Source organism: Mauremys reevesii, linkage group 1 (assembly GCF_016161935.1).
Source record: "Mauremys reevesii isolate NIE-2019 linkage group 1, ASM1616193v1, whole genome shotgun sequence".
Lineage (NCBI taxonomy): Eukaryota > Metazoa > Chordata > Testudines > Geoemydidae > Mauremys > Mauremys reevesii.
Window position 1 is genome coordinate 133,427,555 of NC_052623.1, and position 22,237 is coordinate 133,449,791.

A 22,237-nucleotide genomic window follows, 5' to 3' on the forward strand; every position below is an offset into this window, starting at 1 on the left:
TTTGAGCTTACACAGAGCTCTTCTGAAGGTCTGTAAGTTCAAAAGTTCGTCTCTCTCTCACACACAGAAGTTGGTCCAATAAAGATATTACGTCACCCACCTTGTCTCTCTAACCTGGGACCAACACTGCTACAACACTGCATACAATGGAAGATATTGAATTTTGCCATCTGAAATGGAAACTCCACAACATGAAGAAAAAGAAAGCAAAACTTAACAGCGACATCTATGTTCTAAGCAAATGCAAGAAACAAACCATTAAAAAAGGTTTCTTAGACCTGAAGAAGAGCTCTGTGTAAGCTCAAAAGCTTGTCTCTCTAACCAACAGAAGTTGGCCCAATAAAAAATATTACCTCACCCACCTTGTCTCTCTAATTCATGGTTTAGAACCCTTAGCATTTTTACTAGTTTAGTTAAATGATGTTGTGTATAGGACATTGCAATTCAGTTGTTGATTCACTTAAAAAGTGCTTATGTGCAGTTTACTTGATCTAACGCTTGTCTAAGAACCTGAATTACTTCTCCTGATGGCCCATCCGCTTTCCTAAACTGCTGCTGGCTTCTCTACAGTGCCAGGAAATAGGCATTTAGTCACAGATGTTCATGGTGAACTGACTAAATACCTATTTCCTGTTTCAGAGTAGCAGCCGTGTTAGTCTGTATCCGCAAAAAAAACAGGAGTACTTGTGGCACAGTCTTTAAGGTGCCACAAGTACTCCTGTTTTTTTTACCTATTTCCTGTCACTGTAGATTCCTGAAAGACCGATACTAGTTCTTAAATCCCTGTTTGTATGGGTGAATTTAATGCTGACAAAAGGTAGTGGATTGACACCACTGGAAACTATATCCCTCAGTTTATCCACAGGACAAGTACCGCTTGGCAGAGGCAGTATAATCTTATTTGTGTCACCTTCCCAATAAGCCTAAATCCTACCTTATTTTTTCTCCTCCATTCATGAATCACTTCTTCAATTTATGAACCAGTCACAGGGGCATTAGCAAAATAAAAATAACCATGAACTTCTTTTCTGAGATATCTGGCCAGCATCTGAAGTTTTACACTGTCTGAAATATGTAGCCCTGAGGCCACTCATTAAAGTCACTTAAAAATGTGAAATTAGATTTTTTTTTATACAACAAAGTCTGTAGAAGCTCCAAGCTCTCAAAAGCCAGGCAGTATTTTCCCTTTTTTATAATTAACAATGAATATTTTCTTCCCTAGCTTGAGAGTAGTGAAAGGAGAAAAATTCTTTGACTTACAGGAGGCCTCAAGCAAATCAAGAACTAAGGGTTTGGGTTTTTTTCAACTCCTGGAAATGCATTTAGGGATCTCCAACTAACTGAAAAATCAATTCTGAGAACCCATCTCTCTGTTTTTACTGGGCAAATCAAAATTCAGAAGCAAAACAATATCACTCTAACTATTATGAGTCCATCATTCATGAACAATTATGAGTCTACATTCAGGAACTTAGCCTCAGTGTCCCCTAAAGATTTAGATATGCAGGGACAGAATAAATGAGTGTTTGTTTTCTTTAATCTCTTGAATCTAACCAGCATGCTCTCCCCTTCCCTTTCAAACTCTCCCTAAAAACTGCTTTGAAGTAGTCTTCTACTTTTAATTGTCTGCTGCTGTGGATGCGTGGCAATTTCAGGTTATCAATGCTCATCTGATTTTCAAAAGAGTGGAACACCTGCAGTCCCATTGACTTTAATGGGATTTATGGGTACTGAACGTCTTTGAAAATCAGGCCATCTGTCTTCTCCAATTGACTATAAACCAGGGGTCGGCAACCTTTGGCATGCAGCTCGCCAGGGTAAACACCCTGGTGGGCCAGGCCAGTTTGTTTATCTGCCGTGTCCGCAGGTTCGGCAGATCGCGGCTCCCACTGGCCGCGGTTTGCCGCTGCAGGCCAATGGGGGCAGTGGGAAGTGGTGCGGGCCGAGGGATGTGCTGGTCGCTGCTTCCAGCAGCTCCCATTGGCCTGGAGCGGCAAACCGCAGCCAGTGGGAGCCACGATTGGCCGAACCTGCAGACACAGCAGGTAAACAAACCAGCCCGGCCCGCCAGGATGCTTACCCTGACGAGCCATGTGCCAAAGGTTGCTGACCCCTGCTATAAACTAATGACATTCAAAGAGGGCCTAGAGATATTGGCAATACTTCAGGCCACAATCTGCACGTTGGACCTACATCATCTTGGGCTGGTGAAAGGACCTGGTCCATTGTTGGTGCAGAGTGTTAATACCTCCCTTATGGAGGTCAGGTTCCTTGTATCCATAAAAGAAGCAATTGTATGGACATGTCTCAATAATTAACATTTAGATGCAGCCCAGAGACAGCACCTGTTGTATACAGCCCCTTTTTGGTAACGGATGAAGAAAATGTTTTTATGCTCCTTTTGTTATATTGGTTAGCTATTGTGGATAGCACTGATCACAGTGTATTACTGATTCGACCACAAACCCTAGTGAAACTAAAAAGGTCTGAAACCACACAAGAGCAGCCCTATCTTGTAGAGGTCCCAAAAGATAGTTTTAAGCAATTGCTTTCAGTCTCAAGGATTGTCTTGTGTAAGGTTCTGTAGGATTTCTTCTTTTTCATCTTCTTGTTTAAAGTATATATAGGCCTGCCAAGAGGGTTAGCTGCTTTTAGTTTTTCCTCAGCACAAGGGGCCAATTGCCTTCCCATGTTCTCCACCACATATAGGGCTATTTGCCTGTTTACCCAAACCAGGAAGGATTAAACACCACACACAGAATCGGTTCATGCCCTTATTCAAGTCACTGACAGTCTTTAGCAAACCCCAAAATAAAACAGTTTGACATTAGCACTGGGTGAAATCTTTTCAGTGAATAATAAATCCACTGAAAAAAGCATTTTTCAGGGCATCAAAATTATTTGCAAATTTGGTGAGTAGATTTTTGACTGAAAAATTGCTGTTGAGATGAAATGTTTCAACTTTTTGGTTTGAAATGGTATTTTTGTTTAGAAATTCAGTTAATCGGTGAAAAAAATAGACCCTCCTCCCCAAATTACAAAACAGTTTAGTAATGACTTGTTTGTTTCAGTGAGAAAAAAAACAACAAAAACAACAATTCCAATTTGATAAAAGCAATTTGATTTTATTTTTCAGTTCAGTTCAAACCTGTTCTGAAAGAGACTGCACATCAGAACCAGGCTGGCTGGCCCAAGGTTCCGTCCCCTTGATGAGGCAGACCATCCTGTCACAATTTTGTCTAATTCTATTTCATAGTTAAAGTTCTCTTTATGCAATGCTGTTTTAACGGGTCCTGTAATATGCCAGAAATTAGCTCTTTTGTAATTGATCATATTTAAGCTCTTTGTTATTCCAGATCCTTCTTCATTACTCTATGGCCAGAAGGTTCACTGGACCGCTGAGTTAGCAAAGTACTTAAGCATGTGTTGAATTCAGTTGGCTTCAATGGGACCTAAAGTCTTTTTTGAAGTGCTTGGCTGAATAGCAATGGACTTATGCATATGGTTAAAGTTATGCATGAACTTAAGTGCTTTGCTGAACTGAGGCCTTGAGACTGTGGCAGAATTTGATCAACGGTGAAAAACAGCCCTTTTGTAATTTTTTTCTGAATTTCACCTAGGGCTCATTTTTCTCTGTCAGTTCTAAGGAGACAGTTTATACATTTTTGAACTGTTTTCTTATTAAAATATGATTTTCCTAACATCTAAATGTCCTAACATTTTGGTAGCTATATTTGTATGCACCTTTTCTGTTCCCAGTGTGGTCTCTCAGCTATCTTAAGTCAATTCACTACTTACAGCCTGGCCCACTCCATTTCTCCACAAAGATTCCTAATGGGGATTTACATTAGGTAGGAAAGCTTAAAATTATTTTAAGTCTCTGTTGATTAAAACAGGTAAAATTCAAATTGACCCCAAACTGAGTATTTTACAGTGAATTAGGGAGTCAGACAAACGGCAGTATAACTTTGTCACTTTCTGTTAGAATTTTTCAGAAAGGTCCAGGTTTTTTTGCCATAATAATGAATTCTTGCTTATGCGCTCGTGTGACTCCCCAAGCCAGTTGCATTGAACTATTAACTCTTGACTTTACTCAGTGTTCTCTGAATCAGATGTTTCTCATTCAGATCTGCCTCTCCAGGGACTTTTATCATGGCTGTTCAAAATGTTATAGATCAAAATAGAGTGTTATCTTGAGATCTAAGCGCTACAAAGCAAAGCTCACAAGTTTTTTCACTTCTTTTTTTTTTTTCTATCTGAATAGTTGGCAACAGTTTCATCGCTAATGTAGTCTAATACTTAAAAAAATAAAACAAATCTGTTTTCTCTGTGAAACTCTATCCTAACTATAATAATGAACCATCTTTTTTTATCTTTTCTCCCCTCTCTCCCTCTCCCCCTGTATCACTAATGGAAGGCTGAGATTCTCTCTTGCTCCCTTGTCTCCAACCTCAGGACTATTACTTAGATCAAGTGAAAACAATGATGAGTCCTTGTGGCACCTTAGAGTCTAACAAATTTATTTGGGCATAAGCTTTCATGGGCTAGAACCCACTTCATGGAGTGAAAAAAAGAGTAGGCAGGTATAAATATACAGTGCATGAAAAGATGGGAGTTTCCTTACCAAGTGGGGGTCAGTAGTAATGAGGCCAATTCAATTAGGTGGATGTGGCCCATTCCCAACAGTTGAAAAAAAGGTTGGCATACTGTGAGGCCATGTGGGTACCCATAGCAGTGTCGCGGACTTGAAGGTATAAATCAGCCTCAAATCTGAAATAATTGTGGGTGAGGACAAAGTCACAAAGCTCAGCCACCAGGTTTGCCGTGACATTATTGCGGGTACTGTTCCTGATGGATTGTAGTCCATCTTTGTGTGGAATGTTGGTGTAGAGAGCTTCTATATCCATAGTGGCTGGAATGGTGTTTTCTGGAAGATCACTAATGGATTGTAGTTTCCTCAGGAAGTCAGAGACAGGCCAGTCCTCACCAGCAACTACATACCACACAACAGAAACACTAACCCAGGAACCAATCCCTGCAACAAATCCCATTGCCAACTCTGTCCACATATCTATTCAAGGGACACCAACATAGGACCTAACCACATCAGCCACACCGTCAGGAGCTCATTCACTTGCACACCTACCAATGTGATATATGCCATCATGTGCCAGCAATGTCTCTCTGCCACGTACATTGGCCAAACTGGACAGTCTCTATGCAAAAGAATAAATGGACACAAATCAGACATCAAGAATTGTAACATTCAAAAACCTGTAGGAGAGCACTTCAATCTCCCTGGACACTCAATAACAGACTTAAAAGTGGCCATTCTTCAACAACAAAAATGTCAAAAACAGACTTCACCGAGAAACTGCAGAACTGGAATTAATTTGCAAACTTGACACCATCAAATTAGGCCTGGGAGTGGCTGGGTCACTACAAAAAATAATTTTCCCTCTGTTGATACTCACCCCTTCTTGTCAACTGTTGGGAATGGGCCACATCCACCCTAATTGAATTGGCCTCATTAGTACTGACCTCCCCCACACTTGGTAAGGCAACTCCCACCTTTTCATGTGCTTTATATTTATACCTGCTTACAATATTTTTCACTCCATGCATTTGATGAAGTGGGTTCTAGCCCATGAAAGCTTATGCCCAAATAAAGTTGTTAGTCTCTAAGGTGCCACAAGGACTCCTCGTTTTTTTTTGCTGATACAGACTAACATGGCTACCCCTCTGAAACCTTAGTTCAAGTGGTAAGAGCTACTTCAGTTATGTCTAGACTGGAGTATTTGCCCCAGTTTTAACTTAATTGTCGCCAGTTAACTCAAATTAGCCAACTGGCTTGTAAATGGTAATCTAGATGCTCCACAAACGTGTTCTGGACATACCCTTGAACTAAAGGAGAAACTGCATTAGCTGAGACCAGTGCTCATGATGGATCATTTCTTAGGCATTTTCTTTCCACCAAAGGACAAATGAAGTCCCTCTGAAGCATTTCAACACCACTGTTTAATTGTTTAGTTGGACTAATACTGAACAGAACAAAGCACTTCTGTCATCAGGGGTTGACGATGTTGATACCACAACAATCTTGCTGTCCACTGACCCAGTCAGATTCAGACCAGCGGTTAAACTAAGTTGTCCTGCACTGCGTTGCAGGGTTAGTCCTACTTGGTGATACCTTTTAGTGCTGCTCTCAAATTATTTTCTTTTTGGATAAGGAGCCTCCAGAGCCTCATGTGTATTGTCCACGGAAATCTGCTCCCTCTCCTTAAGGATTCTGCCTTCATCTAGTGCATAGTTACTGGACTGGGGAGGGGTGGGCAAACGGGGATGGCATGCTGCAGGTGAATCAGGAATAAAACTTTTCATATCCCTGTTGAGTTATCAAACAAAGAAAAATTTTGAGGGGAAAGAACCCCAGCTTGAATGGAATATGATTCAGAGCTGTACAGTGAACAGATAATCTGCTGCATTCATGAGAAAATACAGTAACATCATCAAAGGAAGGAAAATGGTTAGCATAAGTAAACCACAAAACCACCCTCCCGGAAACAGAGTTAAAAACATGTTTAGGGGATCTTTTATTTACTACTTCACAAATTGCTGACGACTATAGCACCAAGAGTTTCAAATGAGGTTTTAAGTCATCCACATTAGGAATCCGAACAAAATGAAGCCACTTGTAATATTGGTTATGATTTCTTATTTTATTCAACTCACAGGTAAGATTTTTTTTCTGGGGTCTTCATGCTGCAAATTGATTATTGCAGAAAGTGTTAACTCTTAAAGCAGGTAATAAAAAGAACATGAAACTGTCAGTTCTTGACTTTTAAATACATATTTTTATTTAGTGTTATAGCTATCAAAGAATTGCTGTTTTATAGAGGAAAACAGAATAAATTAAACAAAAGCTTAAAAAGGCACAGATTAAACAATTCAGAATTCATTTGATAAAACACATTAAAATGAGTTTTTATTTGTGTACTGTACCTAATTTTATATTTTAGCTAATATTCTACTATATCAGTGTTTATTTTAATTTATATTACTATAACCAATTTGACAGAGCATCCATAATAAGTAATTAGATAACTGATCCAAATTTAATAAAGCCTTCAAACAGCTGTTATATTTATCTTGTTAGATTGTTAGTGCATGTTCAAAATGTTGTACAAGATTTCCAAACAAGAACCATCTATTTTCACTTCACTAAGTGAACTAACCTGAAATGGGTTAATGATGATTTTGGAATATTGTATATATTCACTTCTGAAGATAATCTATGCATTCTTTCAACAAGGGGGATAAATGGGGAGAGGCCACAAATATCTATTCTTCTAGATTTTTATTTTCCATTTTAAATGTTTAATGCAAATTTTACTACATTAGACTTCACTAAAGAGAACCAAGTCTCTCTCTCAAGTACAATGCAGCAGATGTCATCACTTTCCCAGATATATGCTTCTTAATATAAATGGGTGTATTCAGGTAACAAATTCTGCAAATAAAACTGCCATATTCAGTCATGTTATGCTTATAAAAAGCACACAACCTTTTTCAGGGGAAAAGACAATACACCGTGTTTACTGAAGATACAACAGTTAGCATATGCATTTAATCACACACACTCCCACCAGTCGGTGTTATAGTTACCAGTTCAGAGTCCAGATGAACCTAGTGGCCAGCTAGGTTGATCATGGGTAGGTAGAAGCCAGGTTTCATCAGTCGCGACACGATGCTCCAGGGAAGTTTCAGCAGGATGAATCCAAAGTTTTATGGCAAGGTACCCAGTTCAGATAGTGATTTTTTTTTTATTGGGACCAATGAGTTTTGTACCGTCATGCTGTCATTAATTGTTGTTTGATGACAGCTTGTATTTTTAAATTATTTTTTTTATTTTTTATTTGGCTTTTTTAGTTTTTTTATTTTTAGGGAGTTATTTTATGTTGGTTTTGATTACAGCTATTTTGTTTTTATTGATACATGCCTGTTTTATTTTTAGAGTTGTTAATTTGCCCTTCTTTGACATTTTAATAGGGGCCTGTTGCAACCTTCTGGCGCCCTTGCATCTGTCTTTGGTTCCTTTCTAGAACATTTGGTTCGGTGATGATGGCCTTTATATTTATTTTTTAATACACACATTTTTTATTTATATGCAAAACAGAATTGATTTACACAGAGAATTTGAACAGGAACATCACACTGCAGTGCAAGAGAAAATAATTGTTGCATTCTTTGACTTATTTTAAAATATTAAACCTACAACAAAGTGGTGACCCTAAAAGGTATGTTACTGCCTTGAAATTAGCTCAGATACAGAATTATACAAAATTCAAACATAAAATCCTATTACTACATATCCCCCTTTTGACCTTTCAAGAACAGTTCTTGAGTGGGTCATATTTTATACAACTATTTTATAGCAATATACTGATAGGCCATTTGAGCTTGTGGTTGTAATTTAACAAACTTTTTTTTTTTGTTCAACAGCACATACAACACATTTCTAGCAAGGAAACACAGGATAATATTAACACAACTAGTAATGGGTGAAATATAATAGACAATATGCCCTTAGAAGTCTGGGACCACCCTGTAAAAATGTCGTACCAGTGACAGGCTGTTAGGTTTTTTTTTTTAGACCTAGCAATTTTTAGCATGTCTCTGTTTTCATGTAATATTTGAATGAAACGCTTCCCTATATTCTTTTGTGTTTGTTGTAAAAACTGAGTCATCTTTGTTTCTGACAATAAGTGATTAGTTAGATTGTGCCAATCCAGGCCAAGGGTAACAGAAAAATTAACCGGGGTTACGTTTATAGTGCTCAGTGCTTCTTCAATTTTTGATAAATAGTATGTGTGATTGCTAGTATATAATACACTAGCATTACATTTATATTCATTCACGGGGGGTTGGCTGATACTTGCATTTTTCCAAAATACTGTTTCCCAGGCTGTAACACATACACATTGTCCATTCTACAAAACATGCGTCACATTTTTTAGTTTGTTCCACACACATGTTCCCAATGAGGTATTTTTGCTACTTGGTTTTGTGGTGACAGGTAGGGACAAACATACTAATTTCTGAGGGCTCCCTTGGGTGTCCAATACATATATATAATAGGATTTTAATTAAGTATGTTTTGTTTGCATTTTCTTTTACCCCTTTTACAATATACACTGCACATGTCCTGGGGAAAATGCACTTTTTTTTTAGTTTAACTTTTATAACATATTAACCATATTAATTTTTACATAAGGTGTAACTGGGTTTTTTTGTGCTCATAGAGTTTTCATGTACCCTTATTAAAGTGACAGTCTGATTATACAAATTACCTTAAGGCGCTGTGTTCTAACATTGTTTTTTTGTGCACCTTACCCCCGCTGTTGCTCCAGAGGGGCACTGTCGTTTTTAAATTTTATAATTTTTTTATTACAGCTTTTATTTGCTATTTTGTTACCAAAAAAAAAAAAATCCAGATTTTTTTCCCATTCTCCTGGTTTTGACTGCCCTGCTGCAACCACAACTTTGTTTTTTTAAAAAGGTATTGAACGTTATAAAGCATTAAGGTATCTTAAGGGTTAAGTGCTAAATACCAAAGCCAAACAACACTAGTTACCTGTGTTTGGCAAACAGTGTCTGTCAGTTTTGCAACTCTGAATGAAAGATTTAAATGGATTTTAGTGGTATTATTTAAAAACAAAAAACAATTTATTTTAAACCTACAAAACAGAGTTTTGCAATCCAGGAGTGTTGATTTATGTCCTTAAAACCTTACATATTTACACAATATATTTACACACACATTTTTTAAAATATTTTACACTGCTTTAATTCTTACACAGCTGTACATAGATTACATTTGTATACATTTGGGGGCAATTAAGTTCCAATAGAAACCCCTCTTTTAGCAAATTTGACTAAATTGTCCGTAGTCAAATTATTTAAATCAGATTGTTTCTTCGCCTGACTTATTTACAGAAATTCCTTTGGAAAAAGGCCTATTTTTCCTTCATAATGGCTGCAAAGAAACCAAGAATTATCTTATAACACTTTTTATGTGAATGTTGTATGTGAAATACTGGCCTCATTGAAGCCAAAGGCAAAACTCCCATTGACTTCAATAGGGTTAGGATTTCACCCAGTATGCTCAAGGCTGGACCTTTCCTGTAACTGTAGAAGTCTATCATACACATTTGTTGAGCTGGCCAAGATTCTACCCTCACTCACAGTTTTTAAAATAGTCCCAAAATGGTTTCTTTGTGTGCTTCTGTAAAGGGTACAACAACTCATACACACCCACTTTATTTCCATCTTACAGTTACCAATGGAGCGGAATTTTCAATTGCACAATATCCCGAGGACATCAGTGTGTCTCTTAATTCAACTGTTTTGATACTGTGTGAATTTGACTACTCAGATAAAACCGTAATTGATACAAAGGTGTACTGGAGGAAAGACCCTACCTGTAATCAGCCAGCGCTCCAGCCAACCGCAAGTACCTCTGATGTTCGAAAGTCACAGGTACAAATTAAAACAGAGCAGTCCGAAAAATTTTCAATCTTACAACTGGACAACGTTCAGCTGAACGACGCTGGCATGTATTTCTGCGATGTAAGGCTAATTTTACCATCATCAGTAAGGCACAAATGTGGAAGTGGCAGCAGGCTGACAGTACATGGTAAGGAACTTTTGTTAGTTACAGAAATAGACTTGGGTTTATATAAAGATGAGCTAAATTACCCTCCAGTTGTATTGCTTTCTCTCCAACAGTCCCAGAATATTGCTGTTTTAATTCCACCTGATTCAACATCAGGGTAGGGGTGGAAGAAGACTGGCTAGAGTTGTATGTACATGTGTGGAACAATGACAACAGTACATTCCAAGATTTTACAACCACCCTCCTGCCCTCACCAGTAGATTTTAAGGACAGATCACGATAGTCATGTCTGACCTGCACGTTACAGGCCACAGAACCTCACTTGTCCACTCCTATAATCGACCCCTAACCTCTGGCTGAGTTACTGAAGCCCTCAAATCATGATTTAAAGCAGTGGTGGGCAACCTACGGCCCGCAGGCTGCATGTGGCCCATCAGGGTAAGCTGATTGGGGGCTGCGAGACATTTTGCTGACATTGACCATCTGCAGGCACAACCCCCTCTGCCCCCAGCTCCCAGTGGCCATGGTTCGCCATTCTCAGCCCATGGGAGCTGTGGGAAGCGGCGGGCTGCAGGGATGTGCTGATCGCTACTTCCCGCAGCTCCCATTGGCAGGAAACGGCAAACTGCGGCCAGTGGGAGTTGCGGGGAGCTGTGCCTGCGGATGGTCAATGTCAGCAAAATGTCTCATGGCCTGCAATCAGCTTACCCTGATGGGCCCGCCAGCTGCAGGTTGCCCACTGCTGATTTAAAGACCTTAAGTTACAGAGACTCCACCATTTACTCTCATTTAAACCTGCAAGTGACTCTTGTCCCATGCACATTACATTTCTTACTCTTACTTTTATAGTAAACCTATATCACTGATAACCCAGTACTCTCTCTCTCTCTCTCTGTGTGTGTGTGTTTGTTTGTTTGTTTGTAAGAGGTTGACCCTGAAGGATCAAGCGGAGTGAAAGTGTCTTTGCTTTAGCTTATAATAAAATTTTCAGTGCTTTGTGACACTTGACCAATTGACTTTCATGACCCTTCTAGGATCCACGATCCATCAATTGAGAAAAAGTCTCTTAAACAACAAGGATCCTTCGCCCATCTACATTCTCTAAGCAAATCTGACTGGACAGTCGCTTAGCTGATGCAAGACAACTGCCAAATACTTGAGTCCCCACTATATTCAGCAGACTGTCCAATTGCATTTTACTGAGGCTCCATCAGCTTTCAGTGGCTGTTGAGATAAATTCTCTTGGATAGCAGAGCACCATTACCCTATGATTTCTGTTTTAGAAAAGACACTGCCTGAAATTAAATGAAGTTGCTGTTGCCATGAAAGTTGGTTTTATTTATGATAGCAGTTTGTTGTCACATTGCAAAGAGGTTTTCAAAGATCTTCCCATTAATTGGATGGATTTTCCATCACTGACCATTTTAAAACCAAGATTGGATATTTTATAAAAAAAACCTATGCCTTAGGAATTATTTTGGGAAAGTTCATGTTCTGTGGGTGGCCAAACCGTGGCTCGCAAGCCACATGTGCCTCTTTTACAGTTGAAGTGCGGATGTCAGAGCCTCCCATGCCCACTCCACATTCTCTGCTATCGGACTGAGGTGGGAGGGTGGAGGTTGGGGCTTCTGCCCTGCTGTGGGGTGGTGGGACTATGGGTTTCTGCTCTACAGGGAGGGGGATCTCAGCAATTCAGCCCCGTGGGGCGCACCTGCTGGGGTTTTGGGCTTCAGCAGGAGCAGGATTGAAGCCCTGAGCCCAGACAGGCACCTCCTGTGAGGCTATGCCCTGAGCCCCTCCACTCCCTGAAGGCTGAAGCCCTGAGCCCCAGCAGGTGTCTCCCATGCAGCTGAAGCGCCTGAGCCCAGAGCCTCAGCAGGAGTTCCACAGCTACTGAACATCTGAAAATTGTCATATGCAGCTCGGAGGGTCAGTAAGTTTGACCATCCTGGTCTGTGTTATTCAGGACGTCAGACTAGATGATCACAATGTTCCCTTCTGGCCTTGCAATATATGAATTCACTGGAAATTTAGGATTCCATCCATTTTATAATCAGGTTATCATTATGTTCAGAAATCTTACACTTTTCAAGTGGAACTGTTCATAACTCTCTCCAGAAGAGGCTCAAACCCTCAGCCTGAAAAATTAGTGACAAAATGTGATAAATATGAATAGGAAGCCAGCCATGACCAAGTCCCATCTAATCCATCACATAAAAAGCTCATCTGGAAAGCGAACAAACAGCTTTTTTTGGTTTTTACATATTTAAATCTCTCTTTCAGAGTCCAAATGCGATGGCAATATCAGGCATGCTAAAACATGGTGGGTGTGGTTCTTTCTTCTTGGATACAGCATCTGTTCCTCCATTATTATCATAGTTTTCTCCGTAAGTAACCATTCAGAAATAAGTATTACTAAACTAAATATGCTCCTGGGGTATTTCTGATGAAAAGGGATGGGTGAGTATGTGGCAAACCTGTATAAAGGCACTCCTTAATTTCCAGCAGGTGAAGGGCGACAAGTAGAACCCAGATTCCTTGCCCATTTCATGTGTGATCTGGAGGAGAGACCAGTGCACGTCTTTAAAAGAAACAGGGTGCTCTCACCACCTGCCCTGATGCCTTTAGGCTGTGCAGCTTTGGCTCAGAGCCCTGACGCCAGTAGCATCACTACAGCATAAGTCTCACCCTGAACTTCCATCAACCCAGTTATTCCTTGCAGGGTGACCCCAAAAGCCATTCTGGTCCTGAGTCTCCACAAAACGCTCTCCTCTGCACAGGGCCAGCGCCAGCTTTTTTGCCACCCCAAGCGGTGAAGAGGAAGAAAAGAAAAAAAAAGATAAAGCTGTGATCGGCGGCTGCTCTACTGCGTTGCTTCATTCTTCGGCGGCAATTCCGTGGCTGGTCCTTCCCTCCGAGAGGGACTGAGGGACCCGCTGCCAAACTGCCGCCAAAGACCCAGATGTGCCTCCTCTTTCCATTGGCCCCAAGCACCTGGAGCTGGCCCTGCCTCTGCAGTGTCCAGTCTCTTACTGAGGTAACACCAAGCTCACTGCTCCCAAAAAGCCAGGACACACAACAGTTTGTTAGCTTGTTGGGGTGATACGTTTCAACTTAATACACAGCACTAAGATGGCAAAAGTAAGAATAAGTTTATTAACAAAGAACATAGATTTAAATGATTTCAAGCAAGATATGAAAGGGTTACAAACACAACTAACACATTCTAGTGTCTAAAATTTAATTCTAGCAAAATGTAGCTTTGCCTAACGTAATCTCTTACACCAAGTGATCAGCATTCTCCAGCTTCCTTATCCATCTTTCCTAGCTACTAAGTGCTGGCTTGCCCTGCTCCCTATCAGCAAGGAAGCAGCTACTGCTAGGTGGTCTTGGTCCTACCCTTTAGTCCTTGGAGAGTTCCACCCATTGAGACACGAAACTATTCATTTTAATCCTGCTTCTCTCTTCCCAGCTCACTCTATCTGTAGTCACAGGACCTTCTAAACAATACAATTCATAGAATGCTGGTCCTTAAAGGTGCAGAATATGGAGCAGGGATGTGTTGGACCTATGCCCACCCTGAAAGGGCCCAGAGCACCAGTGACATTTCTTGACTGCACAGCATCTTTCTTTTCAAGGCCGGTTAAGAATATACTAGTAGATGTTCAAGGACTAAACTTTACAGCAAAAACTCAAAATACCTCACACTTCCCAAACAGCAGCTTTGTCCCAAACACCCTTGTGAAATGAAGGCTTGTGTAGTGTAACAATTTTGAAGGTCAACAAATTCTAGCTATTCTGGACAAAGAGGCAACAAGTTCAGAAACATAAAGACTTACAGACAACAGCCTGCCAGCTGCTCCCTCTCTTTTATACTGAGGGAACTCCAGGTCAAGCACCCATTGCCTCACCTCAATTGTAAGAGTGTTACATGAAGAAAAAGAAGTTTCTCAAATAGGCAGGTCCCAATTTAAATGTGTGTGTGGGGGGGCACTTTTATTCACAACAGCCCTATCTTTCACCTGTTCAGTTTGTGCTTTTTGAAGAGAATCCAAGAGAGGTCCCTGACCTGACACTGTGGCAACAAAACCTTTCTGCTACTACCATTGCTCAGACAGATGAAAAGGGACTTTAGTTACCCATATGGATCAGAAACAGTAGAAGTCAAGAGAGAAAACACAACTATGATGTAAAAAGCCACTGATTGTATCTAATCCACCACCTAATTAGACCAGTTTTTTTAAAAGCTTTTTATTGGTTGCTGTTAATACCGAACCACAATAACAGAATGTAACAAAAAAAAATTTAAAATATCACCCAGCTAACATCTGTAGCAGAAGAGATGTGTGCGCTCTGTAATACCAGGCCAGGGAATGCTTTGATGAACAGGCACAACCCATCAAAAGCAGCTTCACATTGGATTTTGTAAACGGAGTCAGCGTAAACACTCCTAAACTGAGTGATGGCATCACTGGCTGGAGCAAATCATAATATGAGTATAAGGAGAGAAGAAAATAATCAGTTGGAGAAGGTATTTACAACTTTTAAAAGCCATTCTTTACCTGAATGGTAGCTGTCCTGTTTCATGCCATGGAAATGTATGTGTACAGTGTCAGAATAAGAACACAGACTATTAACAAGGATTAATTTAGGGAACTGGATGACTCAAAGTTGGTAAGGGAATCAGGTGCTTTTTCCCTTCCTGTCACTGTTGCAAATCAGTAATAACCAAGTCATTTGGATGGCTTCTATGGAATGAGTTGGTCAGGGCTGGTTCTGCAGGTGAGCGAGCAAGTCAGTCACCCTGGGCACCAACTTCCAGGGCACATCATCTCTCTCTGCCACTCGGCTTTTATTGTTGTTGCTCCGAAATGACCACTCTGGCTTTTTTCCTGTGCTGATTGGCCAACTGTAGATGGCATGTGGTTGTTTTTTTTGTTGTTTGTTGTGGGTTTTTTGCTCGGGGGACAGGCAGGGAAGGGGCTCCGTAAAAGTTTTCTGCCCTGGCCAATGGAATGGCTAGGTGCACTCCTGGGGCTGGTGATCTGAGTCAACCTTTTTCCACAGCATAAAATTCACTGTTAAATTGGCAACTTTTACTAGCAGTCCCAGCAGAGGCCTAGAAATGAATTTTCATGGAGACATGAATCACTCTGGATCAAGGCTGAGGCATATTGGTGGGATGGTGTGGGAAAATCTACATGATGCCTTTGCATCTTTCTGTGCATAAAAGCCTGTGGTTGTCAATCCAGCACCTTTCATAAGCCCTAAATCAATGCCCCTGTCCCCTTCCAAATACAGTTTTTTAAAGTCCCTAAGAAGCCCCCCAAACCCTTACCTTTTTTAAATGATAGTACAGAAATACATTTTAAAATAGTAATTGGGGGGAGAAAAGTACTTAATAAGATCACAAACACAATCCAGAATATTAATTCAGTCACTTCTTAGTTGTGCAGCAGGTACAATATAAGTGAACACTTTTCCTGTTGCCTGGAAATGCTTTGCATTTAGGATTGGTAATATATTGTTGTGTTAATGTAATGTATTTCATCGCAAAATTTTAAAGTAGCAGCAGTTTTCAGTAATATGTCCTGCTTTTCTTTCTGCACAAGTTTTTTAGATAAAAAGTACCCCCCAAAGTCCCCAAATTCCATCCACTCACTCCCCTTGTGGTGTCGGGAAATTATATAACAATTAGGCACTGTATGGTAGTCAGTACATCACTCTAAAGTCATCATGATAATCTTAATATTCTGCCAGTTTTTAAAGGTTAAAATTACCCATTGCATAAAAGAATTGAGTATCTTTCATTACACTTGCAATGTTCTCAGGCACATCGCAAGTAGCATGGAATCCAAACACAATTCTTGGGGAGCCACTCTTGTTTAGTCAGGCTGATGGTCTCTAAGGCAATGGCATATCTGATGACAATGTGTTATTTATTGCTTAATGATGTGGGTTTGTTTAACAGATTCTTCAGTGCTGCAAAAAGCATAGGAACTCCTCAAAAAATACAGATGGCATCTGTACTTTGCCAAGCGAATGGATTTATGACAAACCGTCCATTACTCTTAATAATGGATTTAATCAAGAATACGAAGATATGAGACTAATAAAGACTTTTACTCACAGTGGAAGAAAGATATGAAAAAGGTGGATGCATTCATAATTGAATTACATTAGCACATGTAACAAATACTTTTCTACCTCCACAAAAATCTTGGTTCATTTAGAGTTAGTGTTGCTGAAGTGAATTTCATAATCAACACAATCACTAAAAATCAAAGAAACCACCAGTTAAGGCAACATGAACATCAAAACTGTATATGTCTTACCACCCAAAGGCACTCAGATTCCTCTGACAGATCTAATTCTTCTTAATCACAAGAACAAAGTTACAGCATGCACATTCACCTTCAGTTAGATTAAGATGAATTCCCCATGAGCACAAATGCAGTGGCAAAATCTTCAATGTATTATTTGTCCTTTAAAATGTAGGATGTCAGATTTAGAATTGTGAGTTGGAGTGTGTTTGGGAGGAATTCCCACACCTATCACCAGCCTACTATTTTGCCCACCTCTATTTCCCTCTTTCGTGCCCCTTTTCGCCTCTTAATTCCTTTCAACCTCTCTCACTCTCAGATATCCAGTCATTTCCCTCACTCCGATCACCTTGGATATATACACCTCCCAACAAAATGAAACAACAAAATGTAGCTTGTGAGGGAAGGGAAAAAATCTACTTTAAAATTACTGGAAACATACTGATGTGCACATAACATACACCTCACCTCTACCCCGATATAACACGACCCGATATAACACGAATTCAGATATAATGTGGTAAAGTAGTGCTCGGGGGGGGGGAAGGGCTGGGCTGCGCACTCCGGTGGATCAAAGCAAGTTCGATATAACATGGTTTCACCTATAACACAGTAAGATTTTTTGGCTTCTGAGAGTTATATCGGGGTAGAGGTGTATGTGAATGAATGCATGAGCTAAGAACAGTAACCCTTGGTCCTGTCTTCCCTGATCCTCCTTACTCACTGATGTGTCATGTCCAAAATTAGGTTGTAAGCTCTTCTGGGCAGGCACAATGTCATTTATATTTTCTAAGGTACCTAGCACACTTGTAGAGCCTGTATAAATAATTTAGTGAGGCTGCATAGAAATAGTTTACTTTCATTTGCATAGTGATTAACTACTACTTGAGGTAGTCTTACAACAGAATGAATAATGGTTGTATAAAGATGACTTGGGGAAAATTAATACTTCTGAACAAAATCTACTCAAATTGCCCTGAAAGAAAGGGCTTTTTTTTTTTGCATAAGCTGATATTGTTTTGACTCCATATTGATGAGCAGATACCACACCAAGGAAAGTAACTGTCTTGGCTTGAAGGAGGAGGTTGCTATAACTGAATGGCAGAAACTTCCACAGATATTCTCTCTAGAGCAGCGGTTCTCAAACTGCAGGTAGGGACCCAAAGTGGGTTGTGACCCCATTTTAATGGGAGTGCCAGGGCCAGCCTTAAACTTGCTGGGATCCAGGGCTGAAGCTGAAGCCCAAGCTCCACCCTCACCTAGGGCAGAAGGAGGTCGCGGTGCAATGAAGTTTGAGAACCGATGCTCTAGAGTGCCTTCCTCTTAGCAAGTATCAGAGGGGTAGCCATGTTAGTCTGGATCTGTAAAAAGCGACAAAGAGTCCTGTGGCACCTTATAGACTAACAGACGTATTGGAGCATAAACTACGAAGTGGGTATTCACCCACGAAAGCTTATGCTTCAATACATCCGTTAGTCTTTAAGGTGCCACAGGACTCTTTGTCACGTCCTCTTCACAGACTCTCAAAGTACTGCGTTCTCTGACGGGTAAAAGACTAAACAAATCCCCACCATGCTATAAATCATGGTGATTTTGCAATATTTTGTAACATTAAATTTAATGCCAGTCTAGTGAGGCTTTCTGCAGTACTTGCTTAGGCATTTAGGTGTTTATCCTTTATTTAATCATGCTCTCTCTATATTTTGTAAAATTGCCAATAAAACCCACTTTGGTTTAAGCTAAACTAAATTGAGAACCTGACTATTATTTGGGGAAGCTGCTATCTGATATACTCAGAGGAAAATGAACACTGACTTTGGAGAAAAGGAGAGAAAAATGAAAGAAACTTTGCCTAAGCATTGGGTCATAGGGATGGAGAAGACTTACCTTCTTCAAAGTGGTGCTAGGCATGCCACATACAATCATAATTTCAAATATGGGTGCCTAATGTTGATCAGTTGGTCCTAAAAGCATTCCTAAACATTTTCTTTTAATAGATATGGACAAATACACGTGTCAGCGCATCTGCAAATAAGGTTCTTAGATTTCCAAAAGACAGTAATTGCACCCATAATCGTGTGTGCAAAAAGGGAGGCCAGTTATAGAAAATGAATTTTCCCAGAGAGACTGGATTCTTTAGCTGTGTATTCCTGTACCACATAAAGTTTCCAGTTTACTTCCAGAACTATTCCTAATCCTTTGAATACGTTTTATTCTCTAGTAGCTTTGTGAGTTCTGGGCCCTTTATCCCCAAATCCAGCTGACTGACTACAGCTTGAGGGCATTAGTCATAGAGGAAAGTCATTTCCCAGATTTGCCTTATCTTCGCTAATTCACAGAGGCTAATTTTCTACTTCTCAGAACCTTTCCCACAAACCTAGACACATTTGATAGGTCATTAAGGCTGCTAAATGAAGTTGGCCCTTAAAAAAAGCTTTGAGGAGACCTACAGTGAGTTCAGGCACTATGGTCAACAGAAATGATTTATTATGCCACAATTTAGGAAGGCTTACCTTGTCAGGAACTAAGACCAAGACTCTTCAGTGATTTAGTGCCTGACAATAGGCCAAGAGACATTAGATCTGTCTGATCCACCTACACAGTTAGCTCCTGTCTCCTCACAAGCAGTGCAGAGTTCAGCATGTCATTTGCTTTTTTCCTCAGCCATTTGCATCTTCTACACCCCTAATCAGATACTGCTTACTGAAATCTTCTGAGTGAAATTCACCCTTGAGCACAAAGCACACAGACCTCAAACTAGTTCTCTGCACAGAGGTGAATTTTACCCTTGGAGAGAGGCAGAAAAAAACTGTCAACAGAATATTTCATGGAAGAAGATACCAGCGGAGGGTGCCAAATATACCTGTTGTGGATTGATAGTTGCTGCTCTCTGATGGATGATATAAAAATATTGAACTACTTGTTCCAGAGAGACGTATATTCTCTCCTTAGTTATGGACGAATCTCAACAAATAAAAGTAGTTACCTTTTCCGTAACTGGTGTTCTTCGAGATGTGTTGCTCATGTCCATTCCACAGTAGGGGAGCATCCCCAGCGACCCCTGGACTGGCGCCACCATGGCACAGTATAAGGGGCGCTGCGCATTCCCCCCCCCCCCCTCAGTTCCTTCTTGCCAGACAACTCCGACAGCGGGGAAGGAAGGTGGGATGTGGAATAGACATGAGCAACACATCTCGAAGAACACCAGTTATGGAAAAGGCAACTGTCTTTTCTTCTTCGAGTGATTGCTCATGTGCATTCCACAGTAGGTGATTCCCAAGCTATACCTGTTGGAGGTGAGTAGGAGCTCACAGACACTCGGAACGGAGCACTGCCCTGCCAAACTTGGCGTTCTCCCTGGTCTGGGAGGCGATCACATAATGTGAGGTGAACGTGTGGACCAATGACCATGTAGCAGCCCTACAAACGTCCTGAATAGGGACGTGAGCCAGAAAGGCGGCTGACGAGGCTTGCGCCCTTGTCGAGTGCGCTCTTACAATTGGTGGCATGGGAACATCCACAAGATCATAACAAGTACGGATACATGACGTGATCCAGCTGCAGAGCCGCTGAGTGGAGATCATCTGGCCCTTCATTCATTAGGCCGTGGCAATAAACAGTTGTGAAGACTTCCTGAATGGTTTTGTTCATTCCAGATAAAAAGCTAGGGCCCATCTCACATCCAGCATGTGAAGACAGCATTCTTCACTAGATGCGTGAGGCTTGGGACAGAGCACTGGAAGGAAAATGTCCTGGCTCATATGATAGGCGGAGACCACCTTGGGGAGGAAGGAAGGGTGTGGGTGGAGCTGGACTTTATCTTTATGAAATACCGTATATGGGGTTTGGAGGTCAGGGCCCAGAGTTCTGAGACTCTCCTAGTAGACGTGATTGCCACAAGAAAGGCTACTTTCCACAAAAGGTGGGACCAGGAGCAGGACCGGCTTTAGGAATTGTGGAGCCCAATTCAAATAGGGCTCCACAATGACTAAATGACTAAATGACTAGGGATGACTAAAAAAAATAAAAATAAAAAATGTGGGGCTGTTCCGAGTCTTCGGCAGGGAGTCCTTCACTCACTCCAGGTCTTCGGTGGCACTGAAGGACCTGCCGCTGAAGACCCGGAGTGCCGCCGGGTGAGTAAAAATTAAAAAGGCACCTCTAGCCAGGGAAGGGATTCTCACTGGGCGCAGGGCCCTCTTAGGCGCGGGGCCCAATTCGGGGGAATTGGTGGAATAGGCCTAAAGCCGGCCTTGACCAGGAGCATGTGGCAAGTGGCTCAAATGGAGGCTCTGTCAGCCTGGCCAGAACCAAGTTCAGGTCCCACTGTGGAACAGGGGGCCTAATATAAGGAAAGAGGCAATCCAAGCCCTTAAGGAATCGATTGGTCATGGCGTGAGAAAATATTGTGTTGCCCTGCACAGGCAGGTGGAAGGCCGATATGGCTGCAAGCTGCACTTTGACAGGCAAGGGCGCTAGGCCTTGGGCTCTGAGATGAAGGAGATAATCCAGTATAAGCCACTGGCGAGATGCCATGATCAGCGGCCCATCGAGAGAACCTTGACCATTTTGACAGGTAAGCCTGATTTGTGGAGGGCCTCCTGCTTTCCAGGAGGACTCGCTGGACACCCTCTGACCAGGTTCTTTCCTCTTGGCCTAGCCATTGAGCAACCACGCTATGAGATGGAGGGCTGCAAGGTTCGAGTGGAGGAGGCAACCTTGGTCCTGAGAGAGAAGGTCTGGGCAGGTTGGTAGCAGCCATGCGGCGGGGTAGTGGACAGGTTCGTAAGAGTCCTGTACCAGTGTTGCCTGGGCCATGCTGGGGTGATCATGAGGACGCGAGCCTTATCCGTCTTGACTTTTTCCAGGACCTTGCTGATCAGCGGAATTGGAGGAAAGGCATATAGCAGCTGACCTAACCAGGACAGAAGGAAGGCGTCGGAAATCGTGCCCTTGCCCAGGCCCCTCCTGGAGCAGAGCCGTGTTGTCTGTGAGAACTCTGACTGCCCTGCCTGTCAGGCACGAGCGAAAGGCCACGCAGGCCAGACAGACTGCTCGGAGTTCTTTGACGTTTATGTGCAGGATGAGTTCCTGCACGGACTTGGGCATGGTGAGGACTTTGTCCAACCTGTCTCTGGACTGGGAGAATGTCGAGGTCAGCCAGAGCTGAAGGGCCGCATCCTGAGTCTGGCATGGCATACCACATACCTGCATGCTGCCATGTGACCCAGGAGTTGGA

At 41.5% G+C, this 22,237-nt stretch overlaps 1 protein-coding gene across 5 annotated transcripts in view; it reads left to right on the plus strand.

Annotated features, from left to right (window-relative positions):
* LOC120369723 overlaps nt 1-19,773 on the plus strand; it is a 39,929-nt gene extending 20,156 nt beyond the window's left edge. For 2 of the 5 annotated variants that reach the window (XM_039483330.1, XM_039483358.1), the window contains 3 exons: nt 10,337-10,696; nt 12,959-13,062; nt 16,647-17,528. In XM_039483330.1, the coding sequence (XP_039339264.1) occupies nt 10,337-10,696; nt 12,959-13,062; nt 16,647-16,823 (641 nt within the window). In that variant the 3' untranslated portion in view covers nt 16,824-17,528. Of the gene's footprint in view, nt 1-6,617; nt 6,735-10,336; nt 10,697-12,958; nt 13,063-13,455; nt 13,656-16,646; nt 17,529-19,662 lie in introns of those variants that run through there. The other 3 variants (XM_039483338.1, XM_039483347.1, XM_039483368.1) reach the window with 3 other exon arrangements.
* The last annotated feature ends 2,464 nt before the right edge of the window (nt 19,774-22,237 follow it).